The sequence below is a fragment of the Bolinopsis microptera genome, chromosome 6 (genome assembly GCF_026151205.1).
Source record: "Bolinopsis microptera isolate Bmic1 chromosome 6, MBARI_Bmic_1.0, whole genome shotgun sequence".
Lineage (NCBI taxonomy): Eukaryota > Metazoa > Ctenophora > Tentaculata > Lobata > Bolinopsidae > Bolinopsis > Bolinopsis microptera.
Window position 1 is genome coordinate 7,113,383 of NC_087077.1, and position 17,991 is coordinate 7,131,373.

At 39.2% G+C, this 17,991-nt stretch overlaps 2 protein-coding genes across 2 annotated transcripts in view; both read right to left on the bottom strand.

Annotated features, from left to right (window-relative positions):
- The window catches only part of LOC134816726 (arginine and glutamate-rich protein 1-A-like), a 1,122,901-nt gene that overhangs the window by 901,801 nt on the left and 203,109 nt on the right, over positions 1 to 17,991 (bottom strand). The gene's annotated exons all lie outside the window — the stretch shown is intronic.
- LOC134816728 (ras-related protein Rab-32-like) lies at positions 1,825 to 12,560 on the bottom strand. The gene is made up of 6 exons (XM_063825709.1): positions 12,434 to 12,560; positions 11,811 to 11,932; positions 10,643 to 10,721; positions 2,686 to 2,867; positions 2,263 to 2,400; positions 1,825 to 2,015 (listed from the first exon to the last, which is right to left on the bottom strand). Exons 1-6 carry the CDS (start codon positions 12,459 to 12,461, stop codon positions 1,914 to 1,916), a joined length of 651 nt encoding a protein of 216 aa, XP_063681779.1. The 5' UTR covers positions 12,462 to 12,560; the 3' UTR covers positions 1,825 to 1,913.

Here is a 17,991-nt window from a genome sequence, read left to right on the forward strand (position 1 = left end):
GGTTGCGGAGTCATTCAGATGTTCCAGTTTTCGAATGTGGTTCTTGTTCAATTCTTGACCAGAAGTGTCTAATGAAGTAAGACAGACAAGCAAACTCTTCCTTAAATGCAGATATAAGTCGTCTCAATCCCAGAAATTATGAATGATGACCCAGTGTAAAAGTGCAGAAATCGGCCGAAAATAACAAAGACTAAAAACAGTTAAAAAGTGACAGGATTCAAACACAAGGAAAATTAATAACTTAGAGCGTAATAAGGAATATCTCCAAACAGAGTTTTTTGAGAGAGTGAGAGGTTCTTTAATAAGAGCTAATGATTAAATGAGACCCACTAAAGGTACTAAATTAACCGGACTGCTAGCAAGGAATCGAGAGTGGGAATAAAAATAAAAGCGGAATAAATTTTAAGATAATCATTAATTGTACTTAGTAGTTTAACTATGAGATATCAGGACGTCCAATTCTTCTCTGGACATCTTGAATTTCAGGATGTAACACACAGTTAATGTAAACCGTACAATGCACATCATTGCATCCGCGCCCTGAAAATACTAACACAAAGGCGTCTGCAGGACAACATGACTCCGTAAGGCTGGGGTGCCCTGGGCGAGACAGCCCCCAGGGGTGCGCGGCTCCTGTTTTAGCACGTGTGGTGGCGAGTCTTCTGAGACATTCGTCATTCAGTTCTCAAGTTAACGTTTCGAGTTTGCTGTCGTCTGTGTGTAATGTGAAGAAAATATGGGCGTGTGCGTGTATAATTCATTCGATGTAACTCCAAAATACTGCTTCAAAATCTTATCGATATTGTTAATTATTTGAAAGCATTGCTTTTGTTAGGACTAGTAAGTAAGATCAAGCCTCCTGCTGTGATATTTGTAAGCCTGGCTTTCACACAAGCATTACTTTCGTTAGAACTAATTCTAATAAATTAGAAGTATGTAATTGTAACAATTGAATCAACACTGTGCCAAATCTAGAGATTAATAACTTTTGATCCATAAACAGTGCTGAGATTAACGTCCGTGGCCCGGACGCCCAAGTAAACCGCCACTCGCCAGCCAGGTCCCACGAGCCACCACTGTGTAGATAAGTCTCTATCGTCTACTGAGCTACTGCAGGTGAACAGGCTTAAAAACTATTTTCTATCGAATTGCCATTATTTTGTGAATTATTGAAACATTGATTACAATTTATTCAAGAATCGATTACATTCAAATAACAAAAATGTCGCAACTAAGTTTATTGAACTCGTCAAACTAAGCTTCCAATCTGGTAAATGCAAACTTAAGATCCCGAGACCTCTAGATGACGGTCATCATTTGGATTTCATCTATATTATTTCTGGAGAACAAGCAATTTAGTGCATTTGTTGCTTTACTCATTGTGAGCATTTCGAAGCCCCTGCGGCCCTCTTAAATCAATAAATCATTGCTCTATTTTTATAGAAAATATGAACCAACTCCCCAAGATGACCGTCATTTGTTCTTAAAACTTACCTATGGACTATCTGTGTATATTGTCTAACTCTAACAAACTACGATCTGAACTGTATTTAATGGTTGACTCTAAGATTATACTAGTTTAAGAAGTTAATATATTCAAATAACAAATTGAAAATTCTCAACCGAAGCCTCTAACTTAAATCGAAAGGGACTTCACGTTTCAGTAAGATCAACAAAATGATTTTAAAAAACACAAATACAATAATTTACGATAATAGTTTTGATCTTATAACAGTAACTTTCTGCATTATTGGGTTTGCAGTTCGCAGTTTTGAAACATCATACCGGGTCTTGGAGCTGCATTGTGTCAAACTTATTAATTAAAATTTAAATCAGCTCTACTATACGTCAAATAATACACCTAAACACAATTTCTCTCATAATGTTTGAGTCTAATACCCTCTTCAGCCTAACTAACACTTGCATCCTTTACTATGTTGGATGTGAGGCGTCAATAAAACGTTATCGTTATCTGGATAGCTGAATATTTCTTGCTTCTCTTGTACCTTAATTATCTGAAGACATTTGTTTCGTGAACATTTTTTGGGACATCGTTTTTACCGTCATTAAGTCATTTAGTAATTAAGAAATACGGCGGAAAAGTATTTTTGATGGTCAGGAGTTATGAACATAATTACATCGCCCAAGCCTCCGCAATGTTTAATATCAATGATCAAAATTGTATTGCAACCTAATGTAGCAACATCTTGTACTGACCATTGGAGCTAAATTAAAATTCCTGACATCATTTAAAATAAAAACCTCGTCTACTAGTAGATTAGCAGCCTCCTCAATATTTATATTCTCCTTAGCAGATGTCTCGAACCAGCCCAGGAACCCCCGCTCCTCACAGTACCGGTCCAGATGTGACGCTACAAAGCCTTCTTCTATCAGATCACACTGGGGTACAGTTATCTTATATATTTGTAATGGTAAATAACAATTTACTTTGAGTTTGAGGTAATGTTGGTAAATCCTTATCTTCAAGTTAAGTTACTCGTTATTTAATGAGATTTTAATCATTCTAAAACAAAATCATGGTTACTTTTATTATTTGTATGATAACACCGATCAATCTAGACTTATATCCTCCGACCAGTCGCGACCACAGAAAACATTATCTCGAAAATGCACACTTTACTAATTAGAGTATGTACTGCTTTATAAGTAACCACAGCAACCCACCTTATTAGCCAGCAAAACTACAGGTATATTCTGACCCCCTGGGAACGTAACCTTCTCATCAATATCTGCCTTCCACTTCTGAACCGCATCAAATGTAGACATTCTGGTTATATCGAACACTACGAAGGCTCCCACCGCTTCTTTGTAGTAAACTCGTGTCATGTTCCCGTAACGTTCCTGTCCTGGGTTGATTTGTTTGTGAGGTTAATTGTTGCAGCTTTTGTGCTTTCCATTTGGACAATAATTCATGAAAGTCCGTCCAATCCTAGTGTATTTTTGTTTCAAGATTCGCTCAAACTTTATATTAGTGGGACGACCGATGAGCAGTGAGCACCCATCTGGGATGACTTCCTACAGTTTAAACTACTATAGAAAAAAGTAATGAAATTCTCTGCCCAACCTCTGCTTAGCTGCACTTAATACTTTGACTCATAACGATTAAGTTTCTGATTCCACTTTCATCGGGTGAGGCAGAAATAAGATGAGGTAACAATTGACATGCAGCTACTTTAAGATAGCAATAACGTTATTTCCTGCCAAAAAGTCAACATCACTTCTTAATCCTTTAATGCTATTGTGATCTAAAAGTTAAAACTGATAATTTTTCCGTGCTGCTGAGACGTTTTTCTCTACAATAATCAGTACAATTGACGTCATGATGTTCATCTCAAATATTGATTTACACTTAAAATCAATCCGATTAATTTAAGTGATCAACCCATTCCCCGATCGAATTAAAGCTAGGTGGTTCTTTGTTTATACTTAATATGGCACTGGTCAAATTTCATAGCATTACAGCCTCATTCCACTTGGGTTTAAATGTTGGGGGGGTAAAGTTCTTCATATGTGCAGTGTTTTATTTCATTATTTGGGGGGGGGGGGGGGGGGGGGGGGGGGGGGGGGGGGGGGGGGGGGGGGGGGGGGGGGGGGGGGTGGTTGGAAAAAAAACGTTTTGGGGGGGGGTTTTTAAAATTTGTTTTGGGGGGGGGGGGGGGGAACCTTTTTTGTTTTTTGGTTTTTTGAGGGGGGGGGGAAAAGGGAGGAGACCCGGAGGGGGGCCGGGGCGGAGTCGTTGTTTTTTGGGGTTTTAATTTTTCCGACTTGTTATAAGTTTAGTAAAAAAAAATGGTTAGTTAAGGGTGTTTTTCCCTTATCCATAATGCCCCCGTTAAATGTCATTTTATCTAAACCACAACCCCGGGGGGTTTTTGGGGGGGCCCCCGGGGTTTTATTTTGGGGGCTAAAAAAAAAGGGGGGGTTTTTTTCCCCTCCCTAAATTTTCCCTTTATAGTCCCCCCCCAAGCTCCTCTTCGGATTTCCCCCCCCCCCCCCTTTTTTCCCACCCCTTTTTGTTTCCCCCCCAGCCCTTAACCCCCCCTCATCCCCCCCCCCCCCCCCCCCTCTCCCCGTTTTTCCCCCCCTTCCCGATTTGGGGGACCAAAAAAAGGCTTAAAATGGGCCAAAAATTTATTTGCCAAAAATTTTTTTCCTTTTCCATTTTTAAATACATTTCTATTTTCTTTATTTGTCATATGAATCTTTAACGATCATTCCAAGCGTTATAAAGCATGAAACATGTCTCTTATTCAAGTACTAATAATAATTTGCGAATTTAAAGTCAAATATGAAGACCTAAATTCATGGCATAAATGGAGAATTGGCCAATCAAAATTTCCATTTATGCCATAAAACGTATGCCATTTATGCCATTTTATGCCATTGGTACCCCCCGTCCTCCTTCTGAGTCCTCCTCCTCATCCTCCTCCTCAGTCATCCTCCTCTTCCTCCTCAGTCCTCCTCCTCCTCATCCTCCTCCTTCTCCTCCTCATCAGTCCTCATCCTCTGTCCTCCTCATAATCGTCCTCGTCCTCATCCTCATCCTTAGTCCTCCTCCTCCTTATCCTCCTCCTCAGTCCTCCCCCAGTCCTCCTCCTCATTCTCCTCCTTCTCCTCCTCCTAGCCTCATCCTCCTCCTCCTTCTCCGCTTTCTTCTTCTCCTAATCAGTCCTCCTCCTCGTCCTTAGTCCTCGTCCTCGTCCTCCTCAGTCTTCCTCCTCAGTCCTCGTCCTCATCATCCTCCTCCTCCTCCTCAACAGTCCTCCTCCTCCTTCTCCTCATCAGTCCTCATCCTCAGTCCTACACTAGTCGTCCTCGTCCTTAGTCCTCGTCCTCCTCCTCTTCCTCCTCCTGAGTCTTCCTCCTCCTCCTCATCAGTCCTCCTCCTCTTCAGTCCTCCTCCTGAGTCCTCCTGAGTCCTCCTCATCCACCTTCTGAGTCCTCCTCCTGAGTCATCCTCCTCCTCCTCCTCCTCCTCCTCCTCCTCCTCCTCCTCCTCCTCATTCTCCTCCTTATCCTTCTCCTCCTCAGTCCTTCTCCTTCTCCTCCTCCTTTTCCTCTTCCTTCTCCTCCTAATCAGTCCTCTTCTTTAGCCCTCGTTATCATCCTCCTAGTCCTCGTCCTTAGTCATCGTCCTCCTCAGCCTCCTCCTGATCCTCCTCTTTAGTCCTCTTCCTCCTCCTCAGTCCTCATCCTCAGTCCTCCTCCTCCTCCTCCTCCTCCTCCTCCTCCTCCTCCTCATCCTCATCCTTCTCATCCTCCTCAGTCCTCCTCGTCAGTCCTTCTCCTCCTCGTCAGTCCTCCTCCTCCTCCTCTTCAGTCCTCCTTCTCCTTCTCCTCATTCTCCTCCTACTCATAAGTCCTCCTCCTCAGTCCTCCTCCTCCTTCTCCTCCTCCTATTTCTCCTCCTTTTCCTCCTTCTCCTCCTACTCCTAAGTACTCCTCCTCAGTCCTTCCCCAGTCCTCCTCCTCATCAGTCCTCCCCCGGTCCTCCTTCTCCTCATCATCCTCAGTCCTCCTCCTCATCGTCCTACTCAGCCCTCCCCCAGTCATCCTCCTCCTCAGTCCTCCCCAAGTCCTCCTCTTCCTCAGTCCTCCCCCAGTCCTCCTTCTCCTTTTCCTCATCCTCATTCCTCCTCCTCAGTCCTCCTCCTCCTCCTTCTTCTTATCAGTCCTCTTCCTCAGTCCTCCTCTTCGTCCTCGCTCTCGTCCTCCTCCTCCTCCTCCCCGTCCTCAGTCCTCCTCCTCCTCCTCCTCATCAGTCCTCCTCCTCCTCTTCAGTCCTCCTCATGAGTCCTTCTTCTTATCCTCCTTCACCTCCTGAGTCATCCTCCTCCTCCTCCACATTCTCCTCCTTATCCTCCTCCTCTTCAGTCTTCCTCATGCTCCTCCTCATTCTCCTCCTTATCCTCCTCATCCTCCTCAGTCCTCCTCCTCATCCTCCTCTTCCTTCTTCTCCTAATCAGTCCTCCTCCTCAGTCGTCTTCCTCCTCTTCCTTAACCCTTGTCCTCATCCTCCTAGTCCTAGTCCTTAGTCCTCGTCCTCCTTAGTCTTTCTCCTCAGTCCTCCTCCTCCTCCTCATGAGTCTCATCCTCCTCATCCTTCTCCTTGGTCCTCCTCCTCTTCCTCAGTCCTACTCCTCAGTCCTCTTCCTCTTCCTCATCCTCTTCAGTCCTCTTCCTCAGCTCTCATCTTCTTCCTCTTCAGTCCTCCTCCTCTTCAGTCCCCAGTCCTCCTCCTACTCGTCAGTCCTCCTCCTCCTCCTCGTCCTCCTCCTCAGTCCTTCTCCTCCTCCTCAGTCCTCCTCCTCCTTAGTCCCCTTCTCCTTCTCCTTCTTCTCCTCCTACTCCTAAGTCCTCCTCCTCAGTCCTCCTCCTCCTTCTCCTCCTTTTCCTCCTTCTCCTCCTTCTCCTCCTACTCCTAAGTCCTCCTCCTCCTCAGTCCTCCCCCAGTCCACCTCCTCATCAGTCCTCCGCCAGTCCTCCTTCTCCTCCTTCTCATCCTCAGTCCTCCTCCTTCTCCTCCTCATCAGTCCTCATCCTCTGTCCTCCTTATAATCGTCCTCGTCCTCATCCTCATCCTCATCCTTAGTCCTCCTCCTCCTTATCCTCCTCCTCAGTCCTCCCCAAGTCCTCCTCCTCATTCTCCTCCTTCTCCTCATCCTTGTCTCATCCTCCTCCTCCTTCTCCGCTTTCTTCTTCTCCTAATCAGTCCTCCTCCTCCTCCTACTCCTAAGTCCTCCTCCTCAGTCCTTCCCCAGTCCTCCTCCTCATCAGTCCTTCCCCGGTCCTCCTTCTCCTCCTCCTCATCCTCAGTCCTCCTCCTCATCATCCTACTCAGTCCTCCCCCAGTCATCCTCCTCCTCAGTCCTCCCCAAGTCCTCCTCTTCCTCAGTCCTCCCCCAGTCCTCCTTATCCTCATCCTCAGTCCTCCTCCTCAGTCCTCCTCCTCCTCCTTCTCCTTCTTATCAGTCCTCTTCCTCAGTCCTCCTCCTCGTCCTCGCTCTCGTCCTCCTCCTCAGTCCTCCTCGTCCTTAGTCCTCGCGTCCTCTTAGTCCTCCTCCTCCTCCTCCTCCCCGTCCTCCTCCTCCTCCTCCTGAGTCCTCCTCCTCCTCCTCCTCATCAGTCCTCCTCCTCCTCCTGAGTCCTCCTCCTTATCCTCCTCCACCTCCTGAGTCCTCCTCCTGAGTCATCCTCCTCCTCCTCCACATTCTCCTCCTTATCCTCCTCCTCCTCAGTCCTCCTCATGCTCCGCTTCATTCTCCTCCTTATCCTCCTTATCCTCTTCAGTCCTCTTCCTCATCCTCCTCTTCCTTCTCCTAATCAGTCTTCCTCCTCAGCTCAGTCCTCCTCCTCCTCTTCGTGAGTCGCATCCTCCTCATCCTTCTCCTTAGTCCTCCTCCTCCTCCTCAGTCCTACTCTTCAGTCCTCCTCCTCCTCCTCATCAGTTTACACAATTTATTGTACTTACTAAAATGTTTTTAAACGTATTTGAGTCTGTAAAATATTGACATGTTACTGTTACTGACTCAAAATGTGCTCGAGAATTTTTTTGTTTAACAGAGTTTTACTCTCCAGTACTATGGAAAAGTTCAAGAATCAACAGTTCCCACAGTCAGACAACGAATGAGTGTGGAAAAGTTGTTACATGATAAATAAAGATTTTGATGAATAAAGTGATTTTCATCTCTTTTAAAATTAATGTTATTTAAAATTGTGTAGACTATTCTTTGTATCTAACTGAGGATTGGAAGTTTGAGAAAGGACCATGGTCAATGGTCATTAACCGTGCTACCCATTTCTGCAGATAGCCTGTTACAAATTGTGGAGACAATTTAAATGAAAAGTTACTAAAGCGTTCCCTATTTGTTACGATTGTTATTACCAACCGTACCTCTTTCAAATGTGGACCGGGGTGGATGTTATTGTCAAACAAGAGTTGATACGACAGTGTGTCGTTTTTCGGACGAAACGATTCTTGTTTGGAACTAGAAACCATTTTGGGGTTCTGGGACCACCACCAATCGATTTCTTGTCATATTTAAGTACAGAAATAGCTACCTATATCGCCTAGAAACCTCAGAGGAAAGATTTAAATTTTCCCGATTTTTCCGATATGAGGGTTGATGAGGCCAAAATCGGGATCGGAATGATCGGAAATGATCGGGTTGGACCCCCCCCCCCCCCAATTTTCAGTAATGGTTGGTTTTTCGAAATCTGAGTTTGTTTGCTTTACTTAATTGTTAGGGCTTTATTTTTTCCTATTCGGGCTTAAGTTTTCAAAATGCCTTCTAGTGAACATCTAAATTGTACATTGTACAAGTATTATTATAATTAAATACTTATTTCCTTATCAAATGTTTTTGAAATAAGTTAATACATAATATTTATATGATAATATTTATATTATATAAATATAATATTATATAAATATCATATAAATATTATACATAATATTTATATGATAATATTTATATTATATAAATATAATATTATATAAATAATATTATATATAAATATAATATTTATATGATAAGTAAGATAATTTATAAAATAAGGTCGCCATGCAATGCTTGTCAGCTTATACATGTCGCGGCATTTCATTAGTAAATAATATGTATTATCCGCTACGAATACAATGCCTGAATCCTGATACGTGCATAATTTTAGCCCCCCCAATTGTCGTTACATCGTTTTTAATTATCATGCTTGCGATTATATGATCGGAATAAAAATACTGCGCAATCACCTGAATGGTCTCTTCATTTTGAAGTTTTCATATCTACGTAAATGCGTATCTGTACGAATTTTCTCCATATATATACATGTATATGTATAGGGAAAATCCACACCGTGTTAAATTTGCCAGATTTGACTCGTTTTGGGTATTGTCACTATTGACCTTTGGATAGTGTCCAGGATTTAGTTTGTGTTAGATTGTACAGTAGTTTAATTACGAGACAAAGCTCATCATCTGTTGTCATACACTCTGACGGGACAATGCTAAATGCAGATTACTGCAGACTTATTTCATGGCTTAATAACTCGTGCAATAGTAATATAGTGTCCAGTATTAAACTTAGTATTAAACTTATATAATACAGTGGTTGGTATTAAACTTATTTTGTGTTAGAGAGGGCTTTGTGGGGGATTTTACTTTTTAACTTACTAATAAGCTCACTCTAATGACCATGCATAACTGTAACACGTGATCTGATCCACAGGTTAACTTAAATATGGTTAGATTATTCAAATATCATGCATGATATTCGAGAATTTATCGTTTTTAACGTTTATTGCGGCCTTTTTCCGTCGAAATTGAACTGAACATAAACCGATGTCAACAATGGATATTTATATCTAATATCTATTTATACCGATGATTGATATCGTGTTTTCTTTATATCATTAAAAAAAATCGTTACAGCCCACTAGTTTTGATTGTTCCAATTGTTTTCCTGCATATCTGTTAAGCGCTCTTTGTGAAACTAGAGCAACAACTTATTATTAAATTGATATCTTTTTAGCAATATTTATTAACAGTTTATATAAAATGATATTCCGATATTTTTTGTTGAATTATCATGGAACCACGATGAGTAGCACGGAATTCTTCTTTTTAATTATAACGTCCTCATTAACATTACAACTTTAAAAAAAGTAAAATTCGTCATTATTCATGACATTTCACCGTGAGCAAAACACGTGACTGTAGAGGCTTCAACCTAAAATACATAATAACATTGAAATTTATCTGGGGTCCGGTTAGGATCAGATTTTTAAAACACTAAAAAGCTTACCGCCAGGTCATTTTTGGAGTGATATCGCTACATTGCCACATTACACTTATCTATGTTTACGTCAGTAAGGCTTATATCGAACGAATACTACTATTCGCCGAATAGTTCATATTGATAAGTTAACATATCGGCTAATCTCATATTATCTTGTTGCTATTTACTTATTTAGGCTTGAATCATTACGATTACAAGTGACATTGCTTTTATCGAGCATTTTTGTATCGAGTTTAGTTCTGTGAGAACCACCTTATGAAGTCTCCTAGTATCCTGACGTAATACTCAGATTACCTCCATGTAATATGGTGATTTCCACTGGTCTTTAGTGTGGATAGATGATGTGCCAGGCCATGGTGATTAATTCTGCCGTTTTATGATCTCTATTTCGATTTACGGCAGTATAGAATGGTATTCCAACGTTCTGAACGATATACCTCAATTCATACATTTTCTGTTCTTATGGTTATAAATTCTTAATAAGAACGCAGCCATTTTCCAATAGATTCAGACAGGTAATAGGTGTTAACTGTTTAATAATTCTAAAAGTTATCCACATTTCATCAATGCCGTGTTGATACGTCAGAAAACGTCACAAATTTTAGTAAAGCTAAATTTTAAAGTAAGGAGTCATTATTTAAATTAACCAAGCAATGATTTTAATTCATTTTTAAGTTTTTTTAGTAATTAGGATGGATTAGACCTGCTAATATACCATTCAATCTCATCAGTCTCTAATAATGAGCAATATCCATCAACCCTTTAAAAGTAAATATGAAATAATAATAACCCTATTGATTAAGTAAGAATAACGATCCAAATTTTACCTGCTACGTCCCAGAGTTGTAATCTGACTAAGCATTTCTTGTCTCTGTGTAACACTTTTAGCGCGAAATCCACCCCTATCTGAAGAGAAACCGGCATAAAATTCACTTCTTTCACATTTAAGTTATCATGGTCATATTTCTTGACACAATCAATTGATACCGCACGTTCGAAGAAGATGTGATTGTATTTAGTTCTGTGAGAAATAATATCCTACACCTTTGTTATAAACCCTTATACCTTAGCCGTCATCATTTTGAATCTATTTCTACATTCAAGAATTTATCGAAAATTATAAAATTATACAATCATGAGATTATAAAATGGCTAGACTTTTTAAAAATATATTCTACATCCATATCGAAAATTTTGAGCATGTCAATAGAACTTTTGCTTAGCGGAAATTTTCGACAGTCACTATCAATATTTCAGGTTTTTGCATGCGTAAAAGTCCAAATTTTACAGTTTGGTTATGAGTTGAAATATCCGCCCACTAACTTACGTACTAAGTTCCAATAATCTATAAATTCTTTGAAACTGAAAGGAAAAATGAAACAGTAAACTTATGGAGCAGCTAGATCCTTACTTCCAAACTCTGCGATAACTCACTCAATAGTTACTTCATAGCAACGCATGATGGCTGATGCACGCAATGAAGTCAACTCAAAAGTCATTAGATAGGCTCCATGACTTACTTAAATTATAATATAATCGTCTTGGCGTCCTGCAAAGTGGAGCTTCTCTTATATCAAATTTGAGGTATCTCATAAACTTGTCACCTTCTTCAGATGTAACTGTTACTTGGCTTTTAGTGACAAGAGCACACATAACAGCAGTGATTTATTATGCGGCTTAATTTGAGGTCACTCATGATCTTGTCGGTGCACGATTTGGGGGCGCGGTTGAGGCGTTAACAGATCATCGACTTACTTTTATTTTCCGAACCCCTTCCCCTTAGGTTTGGCTTACGTAATATACCCAATATATGAGCGATCGCTCAAATTTATTTTTTAGCGTGTTTTATCGAAACTGATTATGCTCGTGGGTTTAAATGAAAAATCGGGGGAAGTCGAGCATTCGGTTATTGAATCATTCGAAGTGGTATAACTTTATAACTTTCCAATTTTCATTTTAAAGATGGCATTATATTCCTGCCAGTTTTGCTCTTACCGTTGCTTTGTAGTTGTTCTCGAACTTTCTGTGAACGTATTGCGCTATAACACTGGTTTTGCCGGTCTCACATTCTCCCACTACCAGTACCTTGAACAGGTACTCTTTCTTTTCCATAGGCCCTGGTAGATTTGTTAATTTAAGCCTCTTAAACTATTGATTTTAATTTATTGTGAGTTGATAAAAAGACGAATTGGGTCAAAGTAAGGCACATGTAGGAATCCAAGGTGAAGTAGAGCTCTGCTCAGAACTTTACGTCGGTGGTGCTGGAGGAGGACTTTTACAACATTTATTAATTATTAATTTTTACATTTTTGTTCCAACTTAATAATCAATATTTGATTGTTAAGGGAATCTTGCATTCTCGAGTCTCCTAAATATTTCATGAAATTTAACGAGTTGTACTCGAGAAATAATTAATAAAATGTTACTCCTGCGTGTCGCGTGTATCGTGATATTTGAGGGATTTCTAACTTAAACTACCGTCGACTGGTGTGTGACGAGCTTTAATATTAAGTGCTTTTCAAATGCCAAATTAATTTAATCGTGGTATCAAATAATTTGTTTAGAATTTCTCCTCTATTAACCATCGTAAGTTGTTACTGATTTTGGAATTCCTGTACCTTTGATGAGTTTACCGCGAGTAGCCATGACTTTGTGCACTGCTTAGAATTAGATCGCTATCCGTATCACGTTCGTAATGCAGTGTTCTAATATTCAGATTCCAGTAGATATCCAATTCACAGCTTCGCTGATTTTTCGTTCCAGACAACCAATCAATGATGTACAAAACAACAACTTCTTAAAATATGAAGCGGAACACAACAGCAAATCACAGCAAGACTTGTGCTACCGCAAATTCCATCGAACTGTTCAAACACAACACACGCAAATTAGAGCATTACACAAGATAAGGCGCTAGCTGTAGAGCTGGTAGAGCACGTGCAATATTCCATTGTTACCCTGGATACCAAATACTGGCATTGTCAGCAAACCAGGTGACCTATGTCCTGCAAGCTGACTGGCGTGTTTGTATGGGCGAGATCGGCTAGCAATAAAACCCACAATGTCACAATGTGTGTTGTGGATCAAGATCACGTGACTCGATTGTTATGAGTAACACTCTATTCAGATTCTTGACCACTTCATGATGTGGCTCTGGACTTCTTAGTGCTTATACTACGGTACATCATGGGTCACTACAGTATCTACTGCACAATATTTCCTTCTACAGAATTGGTAAAACGTACGATAACCAGTAACCAACCGTTGTTAGAGTCAAAGTTACAAATTTACCCAAAGTTACAAATATACGCTTGAACTAGGTAACTTGGCGAAGATGTTTGCCCTTGAATAATGCCAAGTAGTTGGCGGTTCCGCTCTTTGATTACATATTTACAAAAAGGAAAAAACCTTGATCGTAGACAGTTTTAGTATATTATGATCTGTTCATAGATTGAGCCGTTTCTCTTTCAAGTTCCTAATTTTGACACGGTTCCCTTAAATTTGAAAATCATGTCCAATTCTTCTTCACATAATACAGATATTATGTGCTGACCGTTTATCCCCTATAATTTATGAATTATGATGCTCTATTAGAATACGCCAAAGGTCCGTTCTTAATTGCTTTAAATCTGTGAAGCACCATATTCAATATGAAGGGTCTGCTTGTGAGTTGTGACGTTACTAAACACCATATAATTAATTAGCACCTATCACAGTCCATTATAATAACAAGACAGACCCGCAGAAGAGTTGCAGGTGACCTGCGGTAGATCCTTCAATTAAGGAAATCAAATAGTACCGGCAAAGGCTGCAGATCAATAGGTTGGAGAAATCGCTTTGATTAATGCGTATTGTACTATTCCTTATAGCTGACTAATAAATAATTATGAGTATAATTCCTAAACAAAGGAACCTGGTGTGGTCTCCACAAATCCTGCAGAGCTATTATAGTATTAGTAAAAGTAATTAGTAGCTGTCTTTACTCGCGAGTAGTACGAGCACCAAATTAATATATCGGAGGATGCCAACTTTCAGAATAATACATATTACATATTATATAACACATTGCCTGTGTCCTGTGATTTTACAGATGATATTTGAAGCTTAACTATACCAGAATGAGGTTTCGAAAAACAAGCAAATAAAAGGTTGAAAATAGCGAGTGTTCCTACAATAAGCACCAGAGTAGACTAACAGACTCAATGCATATTGTAACTCATTCGCCCACAATTTGATATACTAGGATGCACAACTAATTATTTGCAAATTAAGCCGATCTATTAGGATTTAAGGCAGACCATTAATTTACACTGGGGATGAGAGTTGTGCTGTGTAATAATCCTGATATTATTATGTTGTGAGATTTCTGAGAAAGCCTGCAGACACTATGTCATCCTCGGTGACATGAAGATTTTAAGCGTTATGCATGATTTTGAAAGAAACATATCCTAAGCTTACAACTTTTAGACGTTACCTCATTTTCTAGAAGTTCTAAATTGTGGATTACCTACTCCCAGTCTGGATACAGTGCCCTAAAGCGATAAAGGGAGGAAATTGGATCAGAGCGAATCAGCTGCTTTGTGCTGTATACTGCAGTTGTTAGATTAACTGCTGGCCCATGTACTTCATTATTACTTCCCACTCTAACAGTGTGATCTGAGTCAGTAACCATCAGATAATCTTATTTCTAATATCTTACCTGCAGGTTGGCAGCTCGTATAGACTGAAATTTAATTGACAGCCCAGACTCATGATGAAAATATGATAGTGATGTATGGTGAACCGTAGTGGCCCTTGTTTTCGACTTTTTTTAAAACAAAAGCGGGATTTTTCTTCAGATTAACGTACCGGAACGAAAGTTAACAAATCAACGGTGTTCCAAGAAAAATCGGACCTCTATTTTTGGCGGCAAAGTAAAAATGAAAACCTATCAAATTATGATCATACGTAGAGTGTAGACGATCTTGACTCTTGAGGCTAACTTCAAATAGGATAGAATTAAGATATTGTATCAATCATACATCGTATCAATTATACATCGTATCAATCATACATCGTATCAATCATACATCGTATCATGTTCATAAGTCAGGGGTGTAAGATTACACTATACAAATTCAATATGATCCTGTTTGTAATTATTGGCGATTCAAGAAGAAACTAGGAAAATAAATAAAATAAGGCCTCGAGCCAACAGCCTGAGCAGTGAGCACTGACTACTGAGCTACTGAGCTAATGCCAAAGTAGCATACTGATTTGTGAAAACATTGAATTTCAGCCCGGTACCGGGGGCATTTATGGAGGTCTTAACTATCTTCATGTGAGTTATCATGAATATCAAATATCATGAATATCGAATATGATGTCAGTTGATTAAGTCATGAAAATAGAAAGGTAGTTGGTTGTAGGATTTAAATTGTGTTAGTTGATTTCACCGGATGGCCGATTTCATCAGAACGATGATTGACCATCTCTTAACAGTATTTCAATAACTATTTAACCACCTGATACAGGATACTTTCCACAGAATGTAACTAAAGATTAAAGAATAGCAAAATACAAAAGTACAAATGTTTTATACAACATAGTAGCTAAACGAAATCATCACACTTACGTAAGCCAATAGGAAGCAAATTGACTTTTAGGACTTTTCCCCCATTATACCAATAGGATAATATACATATATAGTGTAGGTAGTGGAATTATAGGCTTTTAACTCTAATTCAACTCAAATTGCTGAATACTTGGAAATATGTGACTCATCTGCAGAAGGTGTGACCGGATCAGCTGTTGTGACTGCAGCTTGATTCAATAGGAAGTGTTTTCAAATAGTGAATGATATGACTGATACTGATTTGCCTAAATTATAGAGACTTTATTAATCATGAATTTCGACTACTTTATGCATAAACAACAAACTCGGCTTGACTCTGATTAATTTTCAAAATTAAATTCGAAGAAATATCTCACATCGTTGGAGATGATTGTGCGTTAGTCTAACTAGTTCTTGGAATAAAAGCTCCTATATCCTAATATCACTACATTCACCTTTAAAATACCAAATACTGTGCCAACTACCATATAAATTACAAACAACAGAGCGAGTCTAGTCAACCTAATAAAAGCTATGTAAACAAATAGTGGATATAAGAAAATATATAAATAAATATATAAGTAATAGGTTAATATATAATAGGTTAATTTATAAGTAAATATAAAGGACCGATTTTAAATATAAGTAAATAAATTTAAATTTAAATATAAGTAAATCAAATATATAACATAAGTTAATATAAAGGACTAATTTTAAGATGAAAGAGACTTTCCAAGGAATGGGCCTAGATTATTGCTCATCATTAAGGACAATTACTCTTGAATTTCGATTACTAAGTAAATCTACTGTTTTCACAGCGATCACTAGCCTCTGATTAGATTTAATATTTAAAGGCTACTTGTAAGGCGGTTGAAAGTCTCCTCTATCTTGTCAAATGTCAAAAACTGAAAACGATTAATTCAATAATTAGAAAGAACAGTATGACACCAATCCCGCACACTGGACCAAGCTTATAAATCCAGATCCTGAGAATTGATGACAGGCTCTGATTTTCTCGGAAAAATGGACGACTGCGGGAAGTTGTGTTTACTCTGAGCAAAATAGTTGTGGAAATTCCACCCCACACACTTGATGCCACTAAATAACTTACATATAACTCACTTATACTCTTATTCAAGTTTCTACAATAACTATTGTGTAATTGACATATTATTACCAGATCTATTTAAATAATAGTAAATACCGCCATAGTTCGTAGAAAAAGGGTAAAATACTGCGGTAACAACAAATGATGTGTTTGCATGACAAAAATCACATTAATAAATTACATAATGTGTATAAAGTGTGTCTACACTTTGCAGTCTACAGGCTGATATATCTAGGACATGCGCAGTGCGCACCTGCCTCAGTATAGGGGGCGATACGTACATTTTACGGGGGCTGTACTATACGTGCTTTATTTCGGGAATTTAACGTATTATTTAATAAGTATATAGGTATTTATCTGTATCTTGCTCTGAGTTAAGTACAAATCTGATTTACAGACAACTAAAATTGATACTTAATGATAAGTTGATAAACTGGTAGCAGTTTCGCATGAATCCAGAATGAATACAGCAATAATATTAATAAGCTAAATTTGTTTCTAAATTTTGTATACAGATGTTTTGAATTCGATCTTTTCTCTTTTCATGTTCAAATCTAGATCCTTAATTGATATATCTGATTCAATTCCACATGAATTTAAATCGTGAACCAAAAACATTACACCACGACAAATGGGAATCAGACAAGAGAGAGAGATAGAGGTAGAGAGTGCGATATAGAGAGGGCACCTTTCTACACGCCAATAACGATACCTACAAATCGGAGATTACACCACTGTGACCAACAGTTCAAATATAGCTCCAGTACACTATCACAACATCGTCAGAGTCCCCCTCGGTCATCATGTAGCCATCATACAGACACTCTGTAAGTGGGGAGGTGGTAACCAATACTACAGAGGGTGTGTCGAAATCATCGGGGTATTGGTTGCCTAGTTGTGTGGAGTGTTTGGTGTGATTGAGAAACATTATCAAATGAGCTGCTATCATTAAGGGGTGATCTGTAGTTTCGTCACAGACAGGTTCATGGTAGAGGTATGTTTGGGAAATCGTACCATTGTAGGGTTAAAATAGTATCTGGGAGTTAAAATAGTGAATCATACCATTTGTAGGATCTGAATCAGGATCTTTGAAGCGATGTTTAATATCTTACTCCTGAAATAAAGGAAAGCTGATAATTTGCTGTTGGATGAGGGACGAGAGTTGTGGATAGAGTTCGGGTTATGCTCGTATAGGTGTTGGTGTGCATTCATTTCTGGAAGTAACTAAGTATAGTGGGAACAATCCAGAAATGAAGTTTCTGAGGATCAAATGTCGTACACCAATTAAAAAGTTACAGAAGAAATAAAGTAAAAAATGAAGTTAAGTGTGTCTTACCAATGACCCGGCAAATCAATGTAGCTCATCTTCAGCTAATGACGAGTTTATTGGTGACGCTTTACCGCGTGATTGTGATCAGTCACTGGTACTAATCGTTCTGGTATTGTGTAGTTACAATCTGCTAGTTTCCAATTTT